This window comes from Oryx dammah, unplaced genomic scaffold (genome assembly GCF_014754425.2).
Source record: "Oryx dammah isolate SB20612 unplaced genomic scaffold, SCBI_Odam_1.1 HiC_scaffold_2, whole genome shotgun sequence".
In the NCBI taxonomy this organism is placed as follows: domain Eukaryota; kingdom Metazoa; phylum Chordata; class Mammalia; order Artiodactyla; family Bovidae; genus Oryx; species Oryx dammah.
The window spans coordinates 193,115,415-193,129,923 of NW_024070186.1; the positions used below are offsets into that span (position 1 = coordinate 193,115,415).

The window sequence follows — 14,509 nt, forward strand, 5'->3', positions numbered from 1 at the left end:
ACCCGCGCCTCTTCCCCGTCACTCAGCCCAGGTTCGCCCGTTGATTGGCCCAGGCTGGGGCCCGCGGCAAGCGGGAGGGACGAAGCGCATCCTCTCCGATTGGCCCGCAAGCGGCGGCGTTGGTCACGTGGGGGGCGACGTTTCGCGCCAATTTCGGTTGGTCGGCCGCGGTCCGCCGCGCGGACGTTTTTTTGCTGCCCGGGGAGTGAGAGCTCAGAGCCCGCCAATTGCTGCCTTACGGTCCTCGGCAGCAATGGCACTTAAGGACTACGTGCTCGAGAAAGGTGAGAGTCTGCGAGTGTAGGAGGGGCGTTCTGCGCGGGAAGCTTCCTGGGCGACACCTGTTGGTGTGGGCTGGAGTCCCGCGGGGCCGGGCTCTCGGCGCGCGAGGCCGGAGGCAGGGTAGGGAGGTGGCGGAGTATAGGCGCATGGTGCCTGGGGTGCGCACGGGCCGCCGAGGCCGGGGGAGAGCTGGTGATCGTGTCCAGGAAAAGAGTGAGAGTCGTGCGGCGGGGTGCGGACACCCGAGCTGGAAGCTCCAGAGGGAAGGGTCGCGTCTAGGAAAGAGCAGGCCCTCAGGGGCCTATCTAACCAGCACCCCCCAGTCCCGCTTTTCTCCGCGCGCTTAGGCACTCCCAGCGCCCCCCCCCGACGCGCCGAAGCCCGAGGTAGGGTGGGGCGGGCGGTCCCGGGCCGCTGCGCGCGGGGATTGGGCCGCATTAGGTCCACCTCCTAGCGGAAGTGGAGGCGGGCGGAAGTTGCGCGACGCTACTGGAGGGAGTGTCGTGTGTAAACAGTGTCCTTCCGCGCGGTGGCCTCGGAGAGAGCGACCGAGGGTGGGGGCGTGCCTGGAATTGGAGGGCTTTCTGAGGAGGCCGAGGGATGAAGTGGTGGGGTGGGGCAGGGTGGCCCTCGACCAGCCGGCCAATCGCCGGACGGGCTCCCGCCTCGGGCGGAGGAATCCCGGGCTGTGAGGCGGCGGCATCTGGGCCCATGTGCTTCTTTGTTTACTAAGAGCGGAAGCAGTGGCGGGAGAGGGGGTGGGGCGGAGGACGGGCCTGGTGGCGGAGATCCCCGGGAGAGCAACAATTTAAGGGACCGAAAGAAAGGGGGAATAGAGCACGTAGAAGGAAAGCTGAGAACCGTGAGACTTGAGTGTGTTGCCGGGTGTGGAAGGCCCTTAGAAAAGGGTACTGAGATTTCTAATTAAGGCAGAGAGTGGAATTCCCCTGGGGGGGGGGCGTATTGGGTAATACTCTAAACTGCTAGGGGCCACTTATTCTTCCTTAGGTCAAAACAGACTTGCGAAAAGGAGTTTTGTTCTGTTGGGGAGAATTACGTAGGCCTATTTGAATGTTCATTTAATTTGTTTAGAGATTCCACTTTAAACAAAAGTAAGTTTTTTAGATCTCCATCAAGGGTTTGCAGTAAGGTATATGAAGAAAAGTCCGTCCTTACGACTTTATTCTTCCTTACAGAAAAAGTGAAGAAGTTCCTACAAGAGTTTTACCAGGATGACGAATCTGGCAAGAAGCAGTTCAAGTATGGGAACCAGTTGGTGAGTCTAAGGTTAGGTAGAGGGAAGGGGTGGTGACTTGAGCTATAAGGCCTGGCTTATTTTAGCAGGTATGTCTTTCTGGAAGTGGTGAATTTAGCACCATACCTGATACTTGTGTATCACTGTGCTGCGTCTGTGCTCAGTCTAATTCTTGGCGACCCTATGACTAGCCTACCAGGCTCCTCTGTCCATGGAATTTTCCAGGCAAGAATACTGGAGCAGGTTGCCATATCCTTCCCCAGGGAATCTTCCCGACCCAGGGATTAAACCCATGCGTCTTGTGTCTCCTGCACTGGTGGGCGAATTCTTGGCCACTGTGCCACCTGGGAGAAAGTGATGTGAGACTCAACAGGACTCAGTTTCGGCTCCCTCAATCCCTGAAAACACCTTAATTATTGCAAACATAGTGATACACACCTTTCTCGCTTGTGGAGCCTGGATCCTGTGTGCTGAGCTCATGACGACTAATTTTTGCTTGTGAACACTGGTAAGGTAAACTTGGCTCCGCTGCTTTCTCCTCCCCACCCCAGGTCCGACTGGCTCATCGGGAGCAAGTGGCCATGTACGTAGACCTAGATGACCTTGCTGAGGATGACCCTGAGCTGGTGGACTCAATTTGTGAGAACACCAAGCGCTATGCCAGGCTCTTTGCTGACACTATTCAAGAGCTGCTGCCTCAATACAAGGAGAGGGAGGTGAGAAAAATGCAGGGCGCACAACTTGGGTTTGTGTCGAAAAACTTCCTGGGTACTGATGCTGTCTGAGCTGGCCCAAAGGGGTCAGTGGTTTCTGCCTGGCGCTCTTACCTTCTTTCCTTTCACCATCCTGCCACTCACTTTTCCTGTTTTCCTTTCTTTTCCTTTAGGTAGTAAATAAAGATGTTCTGGATGTTTACATTGAGCACCGGCTAATGATGGAGCAGCGGAGCCGCGACCCGGGGGCAGCCCGAAGCCCTCAAAACCAGTACCCTCCTGAGCTCATGCGCAGATTGTGAGTGGCCACGGTAGGGACCTGAGTGGGGTTCAGGTCCCCAGACCCTTGCTAATGACCACTTTCTCCATTAGTGAGCTGTATTTTCAAGGCCCCAGCAGTAACAAGCCTCGTGTGATCCGGGAAGTGCGGGCTGACTCTGTGGGGAAGCTAGTAACGGTGCGTGGAATTGTCACTCGTGTCTCTGAGGTCAAACCAAGAATGGTGGTGGCCACTTACACTTGCGACCAGTGCGGGGCGGAAACCTACCAGCCGGTATGTATGGACCAGAGAACGGGAACACACTTAATTCTGTGAGAATGAGTCTTGTCTACTGGTGTTTTTTCTGTTTACTGTAAAACACGCCTGTGTGGTTACTTCTTGGTTTCTTTCTACTGTGGAGTGGTCTTTCTATCCAGTCTGTTTTCTTTGTGTTTGTCGATGTATACCTTGCACGGCTTAAGACAGTCCCGAAGGTTTCATCGTCTCTGCCGAAGGAGGGGTGTGGCTTCTGTGACTGAGGGCTCCTTCCTCATGGCTTCCTCTGGTGCTTCACTTTCCACTTTAGATCCAATCTCCTACCTTCATGCCTCTGATCATGTGCCCGAGCCAGGAGTGCCAGACCAACCGCTCAGGAGGCCGACTGTACCTCCAGACTCGTGGCTCCAAATTCATCAAATTCCAGGAAATGAAGATGCAAGAACATGTGAGTTTAGGGTATGAGGTCCAGGGCCCAGGGAAGTTTGAGGTTGGGAGTTCACTCAACTCTGGTAGTCACTCCTGACGTAGCGGGAAGAAAGAGAGAGGAGCTGAGGCAGAGAAGTTGCAGAGAGTAGGAGGCAGGCTTCTCTGGAACTTTCTGACTGAGCTGGGATGTGGTAAAGGAGAGCTCAGCTTTCCTCTGTTGGTTTGTGTGGGGCCAAATAGGCCGGGGAGTGGCAGAGTGGTGTGCGCAGGAGGGGAGGTTAGTCCTCTGGCCTCAAGCGCCCTTCTCCCCCAGAGCGACCAAGTGCCCGTGGGAAATATCCCTCGCAGTATCACGGTGCTGGTAGAAGGAGAGAACACAAGGATCGCCCAGCCCGGGGACCACGTCAGCGTTACCGGCATCTTCCTGCCAATCCTGCGCACTGGGTTCCGACAGATGGTCCAGGTGAGGAAGGGAGTTTAAGAGGAGGAAGTGGTGGTCCCCTTTCTCCTTATCCCCTCCCTTTTACCAGCCCCACAGAAGAAAGTTTCAATAGCAGAACACCAGGCAGAACGGAACAAAAGGGTTTGTCAGGAACTCCAGAGGGCATTGTGTGGTGGGCAAGCAGAGAACTTCATTCATGCCCTGGCGTTTTCCTGCCCAAGGGTTTACTCTCGGAAACTTATCTGGAAGCTCATCGGATTGTGAAGATGAGTAAGAGTGAGGAGGATGAGTCTGGGGCCGGAGAGCTGAGCAGGGAGGAGCTGAGGCAAATCGCAGGTGAGGGGTTGGTGGGAAGATAAATGTGAGTTTATCCTAAGCGCTTCTTTCTCCTGGAAAAACACTCGAGTCTTGGCTTTCCCATAGAGGAGGATTTCTATGAGAAGCTGGCGGCCTCCATCGCCCCAGAGATATACGGGCACGAAGACGTGAAGAAGGCGCTGCTGCTCCTGCTGGTGGGAGGCGTGGACCAGTCTCCTCGAGGCATGAAAATCAGGGGTGAGTGGAGACATCAGGTAAGGGTGCCGGACCAGGGTTGCATCGGTCACAGAATAAAAGCCGCCATCTTGATTTCATGGGCACAAGGTGGGATTAGGGCAGGCAGACGTCAATATCCTTTTCTCTGTGTGCAGACAATCTGCATCGAGGGAACAGTCACTCAGGGGCTTCCTTCCCTTCCTCCAGGCAACATCAACATCTGCCTGATGGGGGACCCTGGTGTGGCAAAGTCACAGCTCCTGTCTTACATTGACCGCCTCGCCCCCCGCAGTGAGTATCAGATCCTGGGAGAGGCAAACTTAGGAGGAGGACCACCAGGCTTCCGTTGTAGGAGGGCCAGGGGATGGAGGTGGATGTTGGTGTCATCACCCCCAGACCTGCCACTGCCTTGGGACGGCCCGGCTGGGTCAGTAGAGCAGTTCAGCCCACGCCTCGCCTCACGGCCCCGTTCCTCTGCCCTGCTGTTGCTCCCTTACTGTCCTCCATTTTCCTAAACAGGACTGTGCGTGTCTGTCTTCCTGACCCTTCTGTGTAGGCCAGTACACGACAGGCCGCGGCTCCTCCGGGGTGGGCCTCACGGCAGCTGTGCTGAGAGACTCAGTGAGTGGCGAGCTGACCTTGGAGGGCGGGGCCCTGGTGCTGGCCGACCAGGGAGTGTGCTGCATTGACGAGTTTGACAAGATGGCGGAGGCCGACCGCACAGCCATCCACGAGGTCATGGAGCAGCAAACCATCTCCATTGCCAAGGCAGGCATTCTCACGACACTCAACGCCCGCTGCTCCATCCTGGCTGCCGCCAACCCTGCCTATGGACGCTACAACCCTCGCCGCAGCCTGGAACAAAATATACAGCTTCCTGCGGCATTGCTTTCCCGATTTGACCTCCTCTGGCTGATCCAGGACCGGCCTGACCGAGACAATGACCTGAGGTGACTGCAGTTCTGCACTTGGGGGACACCCCCTGTAGCCATCTGTGCAGGGAGGAGAAGCTGGAAAACCCGTTATTGTCTTAGGGAAACACCAGAACCTTCCCCTTAAACAGCAGGGGTTGCTCCACAGTTCTCGGAGCCAGGGTTGAAGCGCCAACAGTCCTTGGCTGACCAGGCTGGGGGGTGGAGCGCTGAGGGGGCACCGAGACACAGCGCTCCTGTTGCCTCCCCTCCTCCCAGGTTGGCCCAACACATCACCTACGTGCACCAGCACAGCCGGCAGCCCCCCGCCCAGTTTGAGCCTTTGGACATGAAACTGATGAGGTAGGAGAGCCGGACAGGGCTGGTCCGCTCCCCGGGCGTCTTGGCCTCTGTGTCTTTCTCTTGAAAAGCTTCCCCCCCTCCCCCTCCTCCTGGTGTCCTGGGTCTGAGAACAGGGAGTCTTGGTTCCCCCCGGCTGGCCATAGGAAACCACGGTGGAGAACCTGCCTTCACACACCGCTGCCTGCAGTCTCAGGGTTAGTAACCCAGGTGCAGATTTTGGCAAAGCTGGCTTTTGCTGCCTGGGTGCCTGACAGCACTGCTCTCCGAGGAGTCCGTCCAAGGACTCCCAGGGGCTCCTAATGTAGTTTTTCACTTTTAGCTGTTCTCATGAATTAACAAAAGCATCTCTTAAGGCAGGTGGATTTGTCTCAATCATGCAAAGGCCATTTTCGTTTAAAAAAAAAGTTGGGGATAACTTGAAATGTTGACGGACTTTCTAAATGCAGCATATTTAAGCCTAATCATCCACCAATTGCTGTTTCCTACTTTAAAGCGCCCTCCCCTCCAGTTTCTTTACTCCCAGTTTTCCAACTCTTGATGCAGAACAAACATGCTCTCCACCTCTTCTGCTTTCCCACAGGCGGTACATAGCTATGTGCCGGGAGAAGCAGCCCGCGGTGCCAGAGTCTCTGGCCGACTACATCACAGCGGCATATGTGGAAATGAGGCGAGAGGCTTGGGCCAGTAAGGACGCCACCTACACTTCGGCCCGGACTCTGCTGGCTATCCTGCGACTGTCCACCGCTCTGGTGAGTGCCAGTCTATGTGCTGGAGGCTAGTCCGTCTGGGCTCTGCTGGGCAGCCTGCCTGCCAGTCCGCGCTGCCGCCTCCCTCCTGCTCCGGCCCTGCCGGGGCTAAAGTGCTGACAGTGCAGATAGTGGTCCTGTGTGCTACCGCACTGTGGGTACTTGCTGCTCCGGCAGGGCATACCCAGCGTCCCAGGAGAGAGGCTTCTCCCTGTTGCTCAGATCTTGCTGAGGGGCGGGTGGGTTAACCTCGCTCCGGTGTCGGGAACCTTCATTTCTGTCCTCACGCCTTGGACCATCGTCCTGGGGGCTCCAAAGTGCTGTTCGTGCAGGTAGTGTGATCACCTGACCTACTGCTGAGCCAGCACTTCCCGAGCCCCAGGGACACTACCCCCTGCCAGTCGCCTTCTCGGCCGAGCGCCCCGGGCTCCATCTCTGGTGTTGGGGAGCCCAGTGGAATTCAGAAGGGCCTGGTCTCCCTCACAGGACAGCTGCACACCGGGACTGGCCAGTGTTGAGAGGCGGAGACTTGGGCAATTGCTGGACGCTGCCCTGGGCATTGCACTTGTCTCGGTCTGACAGTGCCGGCCCCACACTGCGGATGCCTGGTGGGCGGGGAGGGGGCCGCTACTCCTTTGTGAGTAGGAATACTCAGGTGCCCAGCCTTAAAGCTGGAGCAGGGTGGGGGGCCCTCCCTGACTTCGTTCCACCCCCTCCTTCTGTGCCCATCTCTCCCTACCTTCCCCTTAGGCACGTCTGCGGATGGTGGACACCGTGGAGAAGGAAGATGTGAATGAAGCCATACGGCTGATGGAGATGTCCAAGGACTCACTGCTGGGTGACAAGGGGCAGACAACTAGGTGAGTGGCTTAGCAGAGGGTGGCAGGAGGCACCTTGACCGTCTTGAGCAGGAAACTCATCCTGCAGCTTCTGCACCCCTGGGTGTGTGGTGCTGACCTCAGAGTTCTAATCCTGACCACACACCATGCTCGTCTGTCCAGGACCCAGAGACCAGCAGATGTGATATTTGCCACCGTCCGTGAGTTGGTCTCCGAGGGCCAAAGCGTCCGGTTTTCCGAGGCGGAGCAGCGCTGCATCTCTCGTGGCTTCACACCTGCTCAGTTCCAGGAGGCCCTGGACGAGTATGAGGAGCTCAACGTCTGGCAGGTGAACACTGCCCGGACGCGGATCACTTTTGTGTGAGTCCAGCCACTTGGACGCTGGCTCTCTCTGCACATTGTCCTACCCTGCTTCCTTTGATGGCTTGACCATGCTCTTGAGGGGAAAGGAAGGTCCCCTTTTTTGCCCAGCTTAAGCTGCACTTGTTTTACTTACTTTTTCCTAATAAAGTGTGTGTCCATTTGCTGCTTCTGTTAAAACAGGATTTTGAGTTTTCTGGATTCTTGTCTTTTCCCTTTATGCTTACCTTATTCCAGCCATTCAGTAAATCTGGGGACTTCCTGCTCTGCCTGCCAAGGCACCGATACCGGGCCCCACTGGTCTCCTCTCCCACCCCCCTCCAGTTAGTCTCAAAAGTATGGACACCAGTACTTATGCCTCCTGAGCTTCAGGCAGGTATTTCATCTTTGTGAGCGCTGGATGCTGCACTAACAAACCTCTCCCCCTCAGCCATCCACCGTGCCCACAGGAGAGAACAGAGCCACTAGAAGGGGTGCTAGGGGGCTGCTCCCCTTTTATTAGTGACAGGTTTCTCTCCAGGGAGTGTAGCACCCCTTCCCTTGACAGCTGTCTGACCCCTGTACGTCAGCCCTTCAAGTACCCTTTTGTCAGAAAAAGAGCCCCCGCATCCGCCTGCCGATGCCTTGTCGGTCATAGAGGACGTTGAACTTGTTCACGAACTGGTTCATGGTGTTGCACGTCTTGGTGATGGTGCCAAGGTAGGCCATGAGCCCCACATCATTGCATTGCTGTGAGGGGACAGAAAAAAACAGTTTCCCAGGAGCTCTGGGTCCCCCACCATGTGCCCAGGGAACAGGAGCTGGCCGTATCCTGCATGTAGAAGACAGCGGGAGCCCCACCTCCCCATCCTGGGCCTTGCACTCACATCGTAGAAGTCTGTCTTGAACTTGTCTGTGCTGAGCACCGGGAGGCAGTGACACAGAGCGTAGGCCTCCCGCAGGATCTCATGGTTAAAGGGGACCTCTCCTGAAGGAACAAGAAGCCACATCAATGTGGATGCTGTCACTTCCCCAAGAGGGAGAGGAAACTCCAGGGAGATAACTGTCCTACCTGCCTCAGAGGCCTTGACGTACTCCAAGATGAGCTTGACGCGGCTGTGCAGCATCTTGATGGCGCTGTGCTGTGCGATGAGGTGTTCAGCCACTGGGGGGGTGGTCAGGCCGAGTTTGAGAAGGTGTGTGGCCACACCTTCCCCCCACTTCTAAGGAAGCCCCTGCAGCCACCCTTACCAGTGGAGTTCTCTCCACTGCCTGTTGCTGTCATTCGGGCCACATGGTCCACCCCAATGCGTTCTGCTTCTTCTGTGGCCAGAGTGTAGGTCAGCTCAGCAAACAGCATGGTGGCCTATGGGGCACACAGAGTCAAAAGCAGCAAACCCCAGGGGCAGGCTGCGTGGGTTGAAGGGTAGAGCATTACCTACCTCTCCATTGATTATATCTATGACTGACTCAAAAACGCTGACAGGAAGCTGTGAAGAAGAGATGAGAGAACAACTCTTAACTAAACATCAGACACCTGAACCTATACTAAGCACCAAAACTGGACTGGGCCCTTTCACATTACATTTCCTCAGCTAATCTTCCCAAGGACCTACTGAAGTGGAACTCATTCCCATTTTCACATGTGGGGAAAATGCAGTTTAAATGTTAAATGACTAAAGTCTCACAGATGGTAAACTGCAAAAAGATTGAACAGAGATGTCATACAATAAAAGCAGGGGCAGAGCGACAGGCAGGCAGGACAAAGTGGGCACGGGGTCATGTACTCACATCTGTGTGCTTGGTCATAGGGTTCAACTTAAGAAACAGAGGGCTCTCAATTATCTCGCACACCTGGAAGAAGGGAGGATGCACATGCGTGTCAGGGTCCATCTTCCTTCCCCTCATTCTCTCGTCTCCATCCCAATATGTACCTGTGTGAACGTGTATACCTGCTTATGGACATGGATGTCGGAGGGGTCAGGTGGCCCACCTGTGGTATACCAACCCAGAAACTCCAGCTCCTTGAACACCTGTTTAACTGGAGAGAAAGGGGCCAGGACACACAGTATATCTTTAAATCATCCTTTAATTTGAGACTCCTGGTGTGTTTTTACCAGCTTCTCCCCTTCCCATCCTGGCTCCACGTAGAACAACTAATCTATTCTGTCTTTTCTCACTCCTTGCTTTCTTTGTGGGGAATAACCCGTATGTGTTCTTTTTCTAAGTTCTCTTCAGCTACTCTCTCTTCATTATCCCTCTACTCTGATCCTATTTCTCTATTTCTTCCCCAACCCTCTTCCCCATTCTTTTTTCCCCCACTCCCACTCTTCTCCCCCACGTCTATTCCCCTCTCACACTGCTCCTCCTTGGTGTAATAATATTCCTTGTCAATGATAATCTTCTCTTCCACGGTGTGGGACAGCAGTTCAAAGGAGTTCATCACCTCAATATTTCGGCCCTCCTGCTTCCCGATCAGAGCCCCAATCACTGGAGGAGAAAAGGACACAGAAGAGGTGAGGGTGAGGAATCCTCCAGGACTTCCCTGCTGGCTCAGATGGTACAGAATCCGCCTGCAATGCAGGAGACCTGGGTTCAATCCCTCGGTAAAGATGATTCCCCTGGAAAAGGGAATGGCAACCCACTCCAGCATTCTTGCCTGGAGAATTCCAAGGACAGAGGAGCCTGGCGGGCTACAGTCCATGGAGTCGCAAAGAGTCGGGCAAGACTGAGCGACTAACACTAAAGGAATCCTCAAACTTCTCTAATAATAGCCTGAGGGTCTGAGGTCACGTGAACCAAGTACTAGAGAAATGATGATTTGCGGAGGAGGAATTGCCTTCAGCAAAGGAAGGAGAAAGGACCACTATCTGGGGGGAGGAGGCTGGAGAATGACGCCGAACACTCACCCTGCATAGGCCGCCCCTCCTGCGAGCGCATGCGAATCCAATGGTCTGAGATGTTGAGAATGACGAGGGGATGAAGAGCGACTGAAACGCTGCCAGTCACTCCGGAGGCCATCACGCTGGGGACGACTAAGGAGGGGAAAGGTGGGGGAAGAGAGTCCAGGCCCCACGTTCCTCCCGGGAGCCGGGAACGGGAGACGGCAAAGTCGGGCCATCCATCCCTCCCGCAAGTTAACCCAGGGAGCTCGCTGCCGGCTCGCCATCCCGACTGCTCCCGGGACTCTAGGAAGGCCTCGACGGGCCCGCCAGGAAGTCTCCAGAAGCCGCCCCCGCACGGCCCGTTACCTGCAGCATCCACCTCCATCCCGCTGCTCCCTCCAGTCCCGTTCGCCGCTGCCGCCGTCGCCGCCATTTCCCCCGCGCCCGCCAGCGTCGGCCCCGCCCCCTCCCTCCCGGCTTCCGTAGGCAGCGGCGCATGCGCGTTGTCGCCGAGGCGCACGCCTGCCCGGACCCTGGGCCACGCCGGGCCGGCAGGTGTTTGTAACCCCTTTTCGCCTGCAACTGACCGTGAACAAATTACCTAACCCTACCCTGATCGTCCTCGTCAGTAAAACTGGGATAAGGCCGCCTAGTTCCTAAGACTGTTGCAGAATGAATGAAACGCTATTTTGCTGCGCTCGGAATAAAACCGAAATCCCTAATCACGGCCTGCAGGGCCCTGCAAGATTCGGGCCCTGCCCGACCAGCTGGCCATGGGCTCTACTTTGCTGCTCCTTGGTTCCCCTGCTTCAGCCACACTGGCTCTCACGTCTGCTTCTTTCACACGCCTCACTCACGCCCACCTGAGGGCCCTCTGTCACCTTCATCACTGTAACACCGATGACCAAATCCGTGCCTGACACAGGGCCACCTAAACGATGTTTGAGTGAATGCTTTGCAGTGGAGCCTGGTCTTGAGTGACTCTGTCTACACGGCTTATCTTTCCTCTTTCTGTTAACACCCCCAGCGTTTTCTAACCCCTCCCAACTTCCCTCTACCTTCCATCTCCACCAATCTTACCAAACTTAACTTTGGCAAACCTGGCCAACTCCAGCCCTCTCCCACCCCTGCACCCAAGCAAGTTGGGTACACTGCCTTTACCCCATCTCCCATCTCAACCTAGCTGGCTCTTTCAGTGTGTGTCTGCACCGTACCCAAAGTGTTACCTCACACAGAGCAGGTGTGAATTTGCTTCAGTCGTGTCCTACTCTTTGTGACCCCATGGATTATAGCCAACCAGGCTTCTCTGTCCATGGGATTTCCCAGGCAAGAATACTGGAGTGGGTTGCCGTTTCCTTCTCCAAGCCATCTTCCCAACCCAGGGATTGAACCTGGGTCTTCTGCATTGCAGGCAGATTCTTTACCATCTGAAGCACAAGTGAAGCCCAAAGAACAGGTAGAGACCTCTATCTTGATCATATGGAGCGTACTGGTGCCCAGAACCAGCAGATCCCAGGAGATGTTTTTTGATGATAAGGGTGACTTCTGTGAATTAAGCAATCCCTCCTAAAGTGCTCCTAACCACTGTTTTTAGTTTTATAGTTATCTGAACAATGTTTCGAAAGCGTTTGAAACAACAAAAAGACAGAAATTCTGTAAAGATTGAAATAGCAATGCAAAGTAGCAAATTTAACAGCAGAATAACCTTTTTTTTTTTGCCCCAGCCTTCAGTCCAGCTAAGAAGCCTTATACTCCAGAGCCACTGCCTACTATTTAAAAGAGGTATATATTTCTGACCTCATTTTTCATAAGAGTCAATCAATCGTGTCCAACTCTTTGAGACACCATGGACTGTAGCCTGCCAGGCTCCTCTGTTCATGTAATTCTTTGGGCAAGAATACTGGAGTGGATTGCCATTTCTTTCTCCAAGGGATATTCCCAACCCAGGGATCAAACCTGGGTCTCCCACATTGCAGGCAGAGTCTTTACCATCTGAGCCACAAGGAAAGCCCAGAGAACAGGTAGAGACCTGTATCTTGACCCTGCGGAGGCTACTGGTGCCGAGAACCAGCAGATCCCAGGAGATTTTTTGTGATAAGGGTGACTTCTGTGAATTAAGCAATCACGCCTAAATGCAGCCTGGATGAAGAGAAGTTAAAAGGCCAGCAGCCCTCAGGGGAAGGGACCTGAGAAATCCTGCAGGGAGAGAGGTCTTCTGGCCAAAGGGAAGATAAGAGTCTCTCTCACTCTGATCCCCAGTGAGTGACAAATCTCCCAGTCAAGTGAGAGGGTTATGGGAGAACTTCACTTCTCTACACATGCCTCATTTAGGAAAAATGAGGTCAGAAATATGTATCTCTTTTAAATAATAGGCAGCTACTCAGGAGTATAAGGCTTCTCAGATGAACTGAAGGCCGAAAAAAAAAAAAGATTATACTGATGGTAAAGTTGCTAGTTTGCATTGCTATTTCAATCTTTACAGAATTCCTGTCTTTTTGTTGTTTCAAATGCTTTCGAAACATTGTTCAGATAACTATAAAACTAAAAACAGTGGTTATTGTGAAACTTACCGATGACTTTGAAATTGAATCAGTTGCTTATACATGCTTTGGAAAAGTGTATGCTAAAGAAGTAGGGTGAGGAGTAGGGACTCCCCTTGTGATCCAGTGGTTATGTCTCTGCACTCCCAATGCAGGGGGCCTGGGTTTGATCCCTGGTCAGGGAACTAGATCCCGCATGCCACAACTAAGAATCACAGCAGTGAAATAAACAAAAAGAGGCAAGCAGCCTCCCCAAGAGAGCAGCTTATCACAAGCTTGCCTTTTTTTTTTTTTTAAAGGGCCTCCCTGATGGTCCAGTGGTTAAGAATCTGCCTTGCAATGCAAGGGACATTGGTTCGGTCCCTGATCCAGGAAGATCTCACATGCTGTGGAGCAACTAAGCCATGACTACTGAGTCAGTGTGCTGCAACTACTGACACTCATGCACCTAGAGTCTGTGTAAGAGAACCCAGTGCAGTGAGAAGCCTGCGCACTGCAGTGAAGAGTAGCCCCTACTGGCAGCAACTCAGTTCAGTTCAGTCCAGTCGCTCAGTAGTGTCCGACTCTTTGCGACCCCATGAATCACAGCACGCCAGGCCTCCCTGTCCATCACCAACTCCCGGAATTCACTCAGGCTCACGTCCATTGAGTCAGTGATGCCATCCAGCCATCTCATCCTTGGTCGTTCCCTTCCCCTCCTGCCCCCAATCCCTCCCAGCATCAGAGTCTTTTCCAATGAGTCTACACTTTGCATGATGTGGCCAAAGTACTGGAGTTTCAGCTTTAGCATCATTCCTTCCAAAGAAATCCCAGGGCTGATCTCCTTCAGAATGGACTGGTTGGATCTCCTTGCAGTCCAAGGGACTCTCAAGAGTCTTCTCCAACACCACAGTTCAAAAGCATCAGTTCTTTGGTGCTCACTTTTTTCACAGTCCAACTCTTACATCCATATATGACTACTGGAAAAACCATAGCCTTGACTAGATGGACCTTAGTCGGCAAGGTAATGTCTCTGCTTTTGAATATGCTATCTAGGTTGGTCATAACTTTCCTTCCAAGGAGTAAACGTCTTTTAATTTCATGGCTGCAATCACTAGAGAAAGCCCAAGTGCAGCTACAAATATCCACCATGACCAGAAAATTAAATAAATAAATCTTTGTTAAAAAAAATTTTTTTTAAGTGCATTGAATTAGAGAAAAAAATAAAACTCCTCAGAACCTCAGGGTAAAGCAAACATCCCATGGTTCTTTTTTCTCCCAACAAAACTAAACATAATGTATTATTTAGTTGTTTTGTTAACTTTTCCTTCCACAGAGTGGAGGTGACTGGGCTGACTGGAAAGACAGCAGAGGGTCTGCTCAGAGAGCCTGCAAAGAAGAGATTCTGAGGGACAGCTTGGGGACCACAGTTAATACTGTATTGCATATATGAAAGCTACTAAGAGGGTACATCTTAAAAGTTCTCATCACAAGAAAAAGTAACTACAGATGGTGATGGATGTCACACTTCAGTAACTGTGACTACTCCTTTTCTCCAATTATCCCTTATTTCCAGACCTTCTGTTCAGAAGAGTCAGGTGTGAGCAACGAGGCATTTTTAAAAACTTACAAAGACCCATAACTCCCTCCACCTTGGCACATGTCTTTGTTCCCTATTCTTGCTGTAATAAATGACCACAGACTTTATGACTTAAAA

At 53.3% G+C, this 14,509-nt stretch overlaps 2 protein-coding genes across 6 annotated transcripts; one reads left to right on the forward strand and one right to left on the reverse strand.

Annotated features, from left to right (window-relative positions):
• The first annotated feature begins 44 nt into the window (after positions 1-44).
• On the forward strand, positions 45-7,594 carry MCM7 (minichromosome maintenance complex component 7). Of its 5 annotated transcripts, none has more exons than XM_040262699.1 (15): positions 45-284; positions 1,479-1,558; positions 2,089-2,253; positions 2,424-2,548; positions 2,623-2,803; positions 3,096-3,233; positions 3,528-3,677; positions 3,878-3,992; positions 4,080-4,211; positions 4,398-4,481; positions 4,747-5,140; positions 5,381-5,464; positions 6,045-6,213; positions 6,961-7,070; positions 7,212-7,594. In XM_040262699.1, exons 1-15 carry the CDS (start codon positions 254-256, stop codon positions 7,411-7,413), a joined length of 2,160 nt encoding a protein of 719 aa, XP_040118633.1. In that variant the 5' UTR covers positions 45-253; the 3' UTR covers positions 7,414-7,594. The 5 variants fall into 5 exon arrangements, with proteins under 5 accessions (XP_040118633.1, XP_040118625.1, XP_040118650.1 ...); XM_040262691.1 differs by lacking the exon at positions 45-284 and adding an exon at positions 477-495; XM_040262716.1 differs by lacking the exon at positions 45-284 and adding an exon at positions 764-836 and having other exon boundaries at positions 7,212-7,584.
• Positions 7,595-7,877: 283 nt separating this feature from the next.
• On the reverse strand, positions 7,878-10,750 carry COPS6 (COP9 signalosome subunit 6). The gene is made up of 10 exons (XM_040262899.1): positions 10,640-10,750; positions 10,298-10,423; positions 9,747-9,878; positions 9,341-9,429; positions 9,180-9,242; positions 8,831-8,878; positions 8,640-8,754; positions 8,461-8,553; positions 8,276-8,376; positions 7,878-8,138 (listed from the first exon to the last, which is right to left on the reverse strand). Exons 1-10 carry the CDS (start codon positions 10,704-10,706, stop codon positions 7,998-8,000), a joined length of 975 nt encoding a protein of 324 aa, XP_040118833.1. The 5' UTR covers positions 10,707-10,750; the 3' UTR covers positions 7,878-7,997.
• Between the last annotated feature and the right edge of the window lie 3,759 nt (positions 10,751-14,509).

Bases quoted from the DNA above. Each gene is read 5' to 3' on its own strand.
- MCM7 (XM_040262699.1), top strand. From the start codon at position 254: ATGGCACTTAAGGACTACGTGCTCGAGAAAG. The intron at 1,559-2,088 runs GTGAGTCTAAGG...TCCCCACCCCAG, and splicing joins TCAAGTATGGGAACCAGTTG to GTCCGACTGGCTCATCGGGA. The intron at 5,465-6,044 runs GTAGGAGAGCCG...GCTTTCCCACAG, and splicing joins TTGGACATGAAACTGATGAG to GCGGTACATAGCTATGTGCC.
- COPS6 (XM_040262899.1), bottom strand. From the start codon at position 10,706: ATGGCGGCGACGGCGGCAGCGGCGAACGGGACTGGAGGGAGCAGCGGG. The intron at 9,430-9,746 runs GTGAGAGGGGAA...CTTTCTCTCCAG, and splicing joins TTACACCAAGGAGGAGCAGT to TTAAACAGGTGTTCAAGGAG. The intron at 8,139-8,275 runs GTGAGTGCAAGG...GTCCCCTCACAG, and splicing joins TCAAGACAGACTTCTACGAT to CAATGCAATGATGTGGGGCT.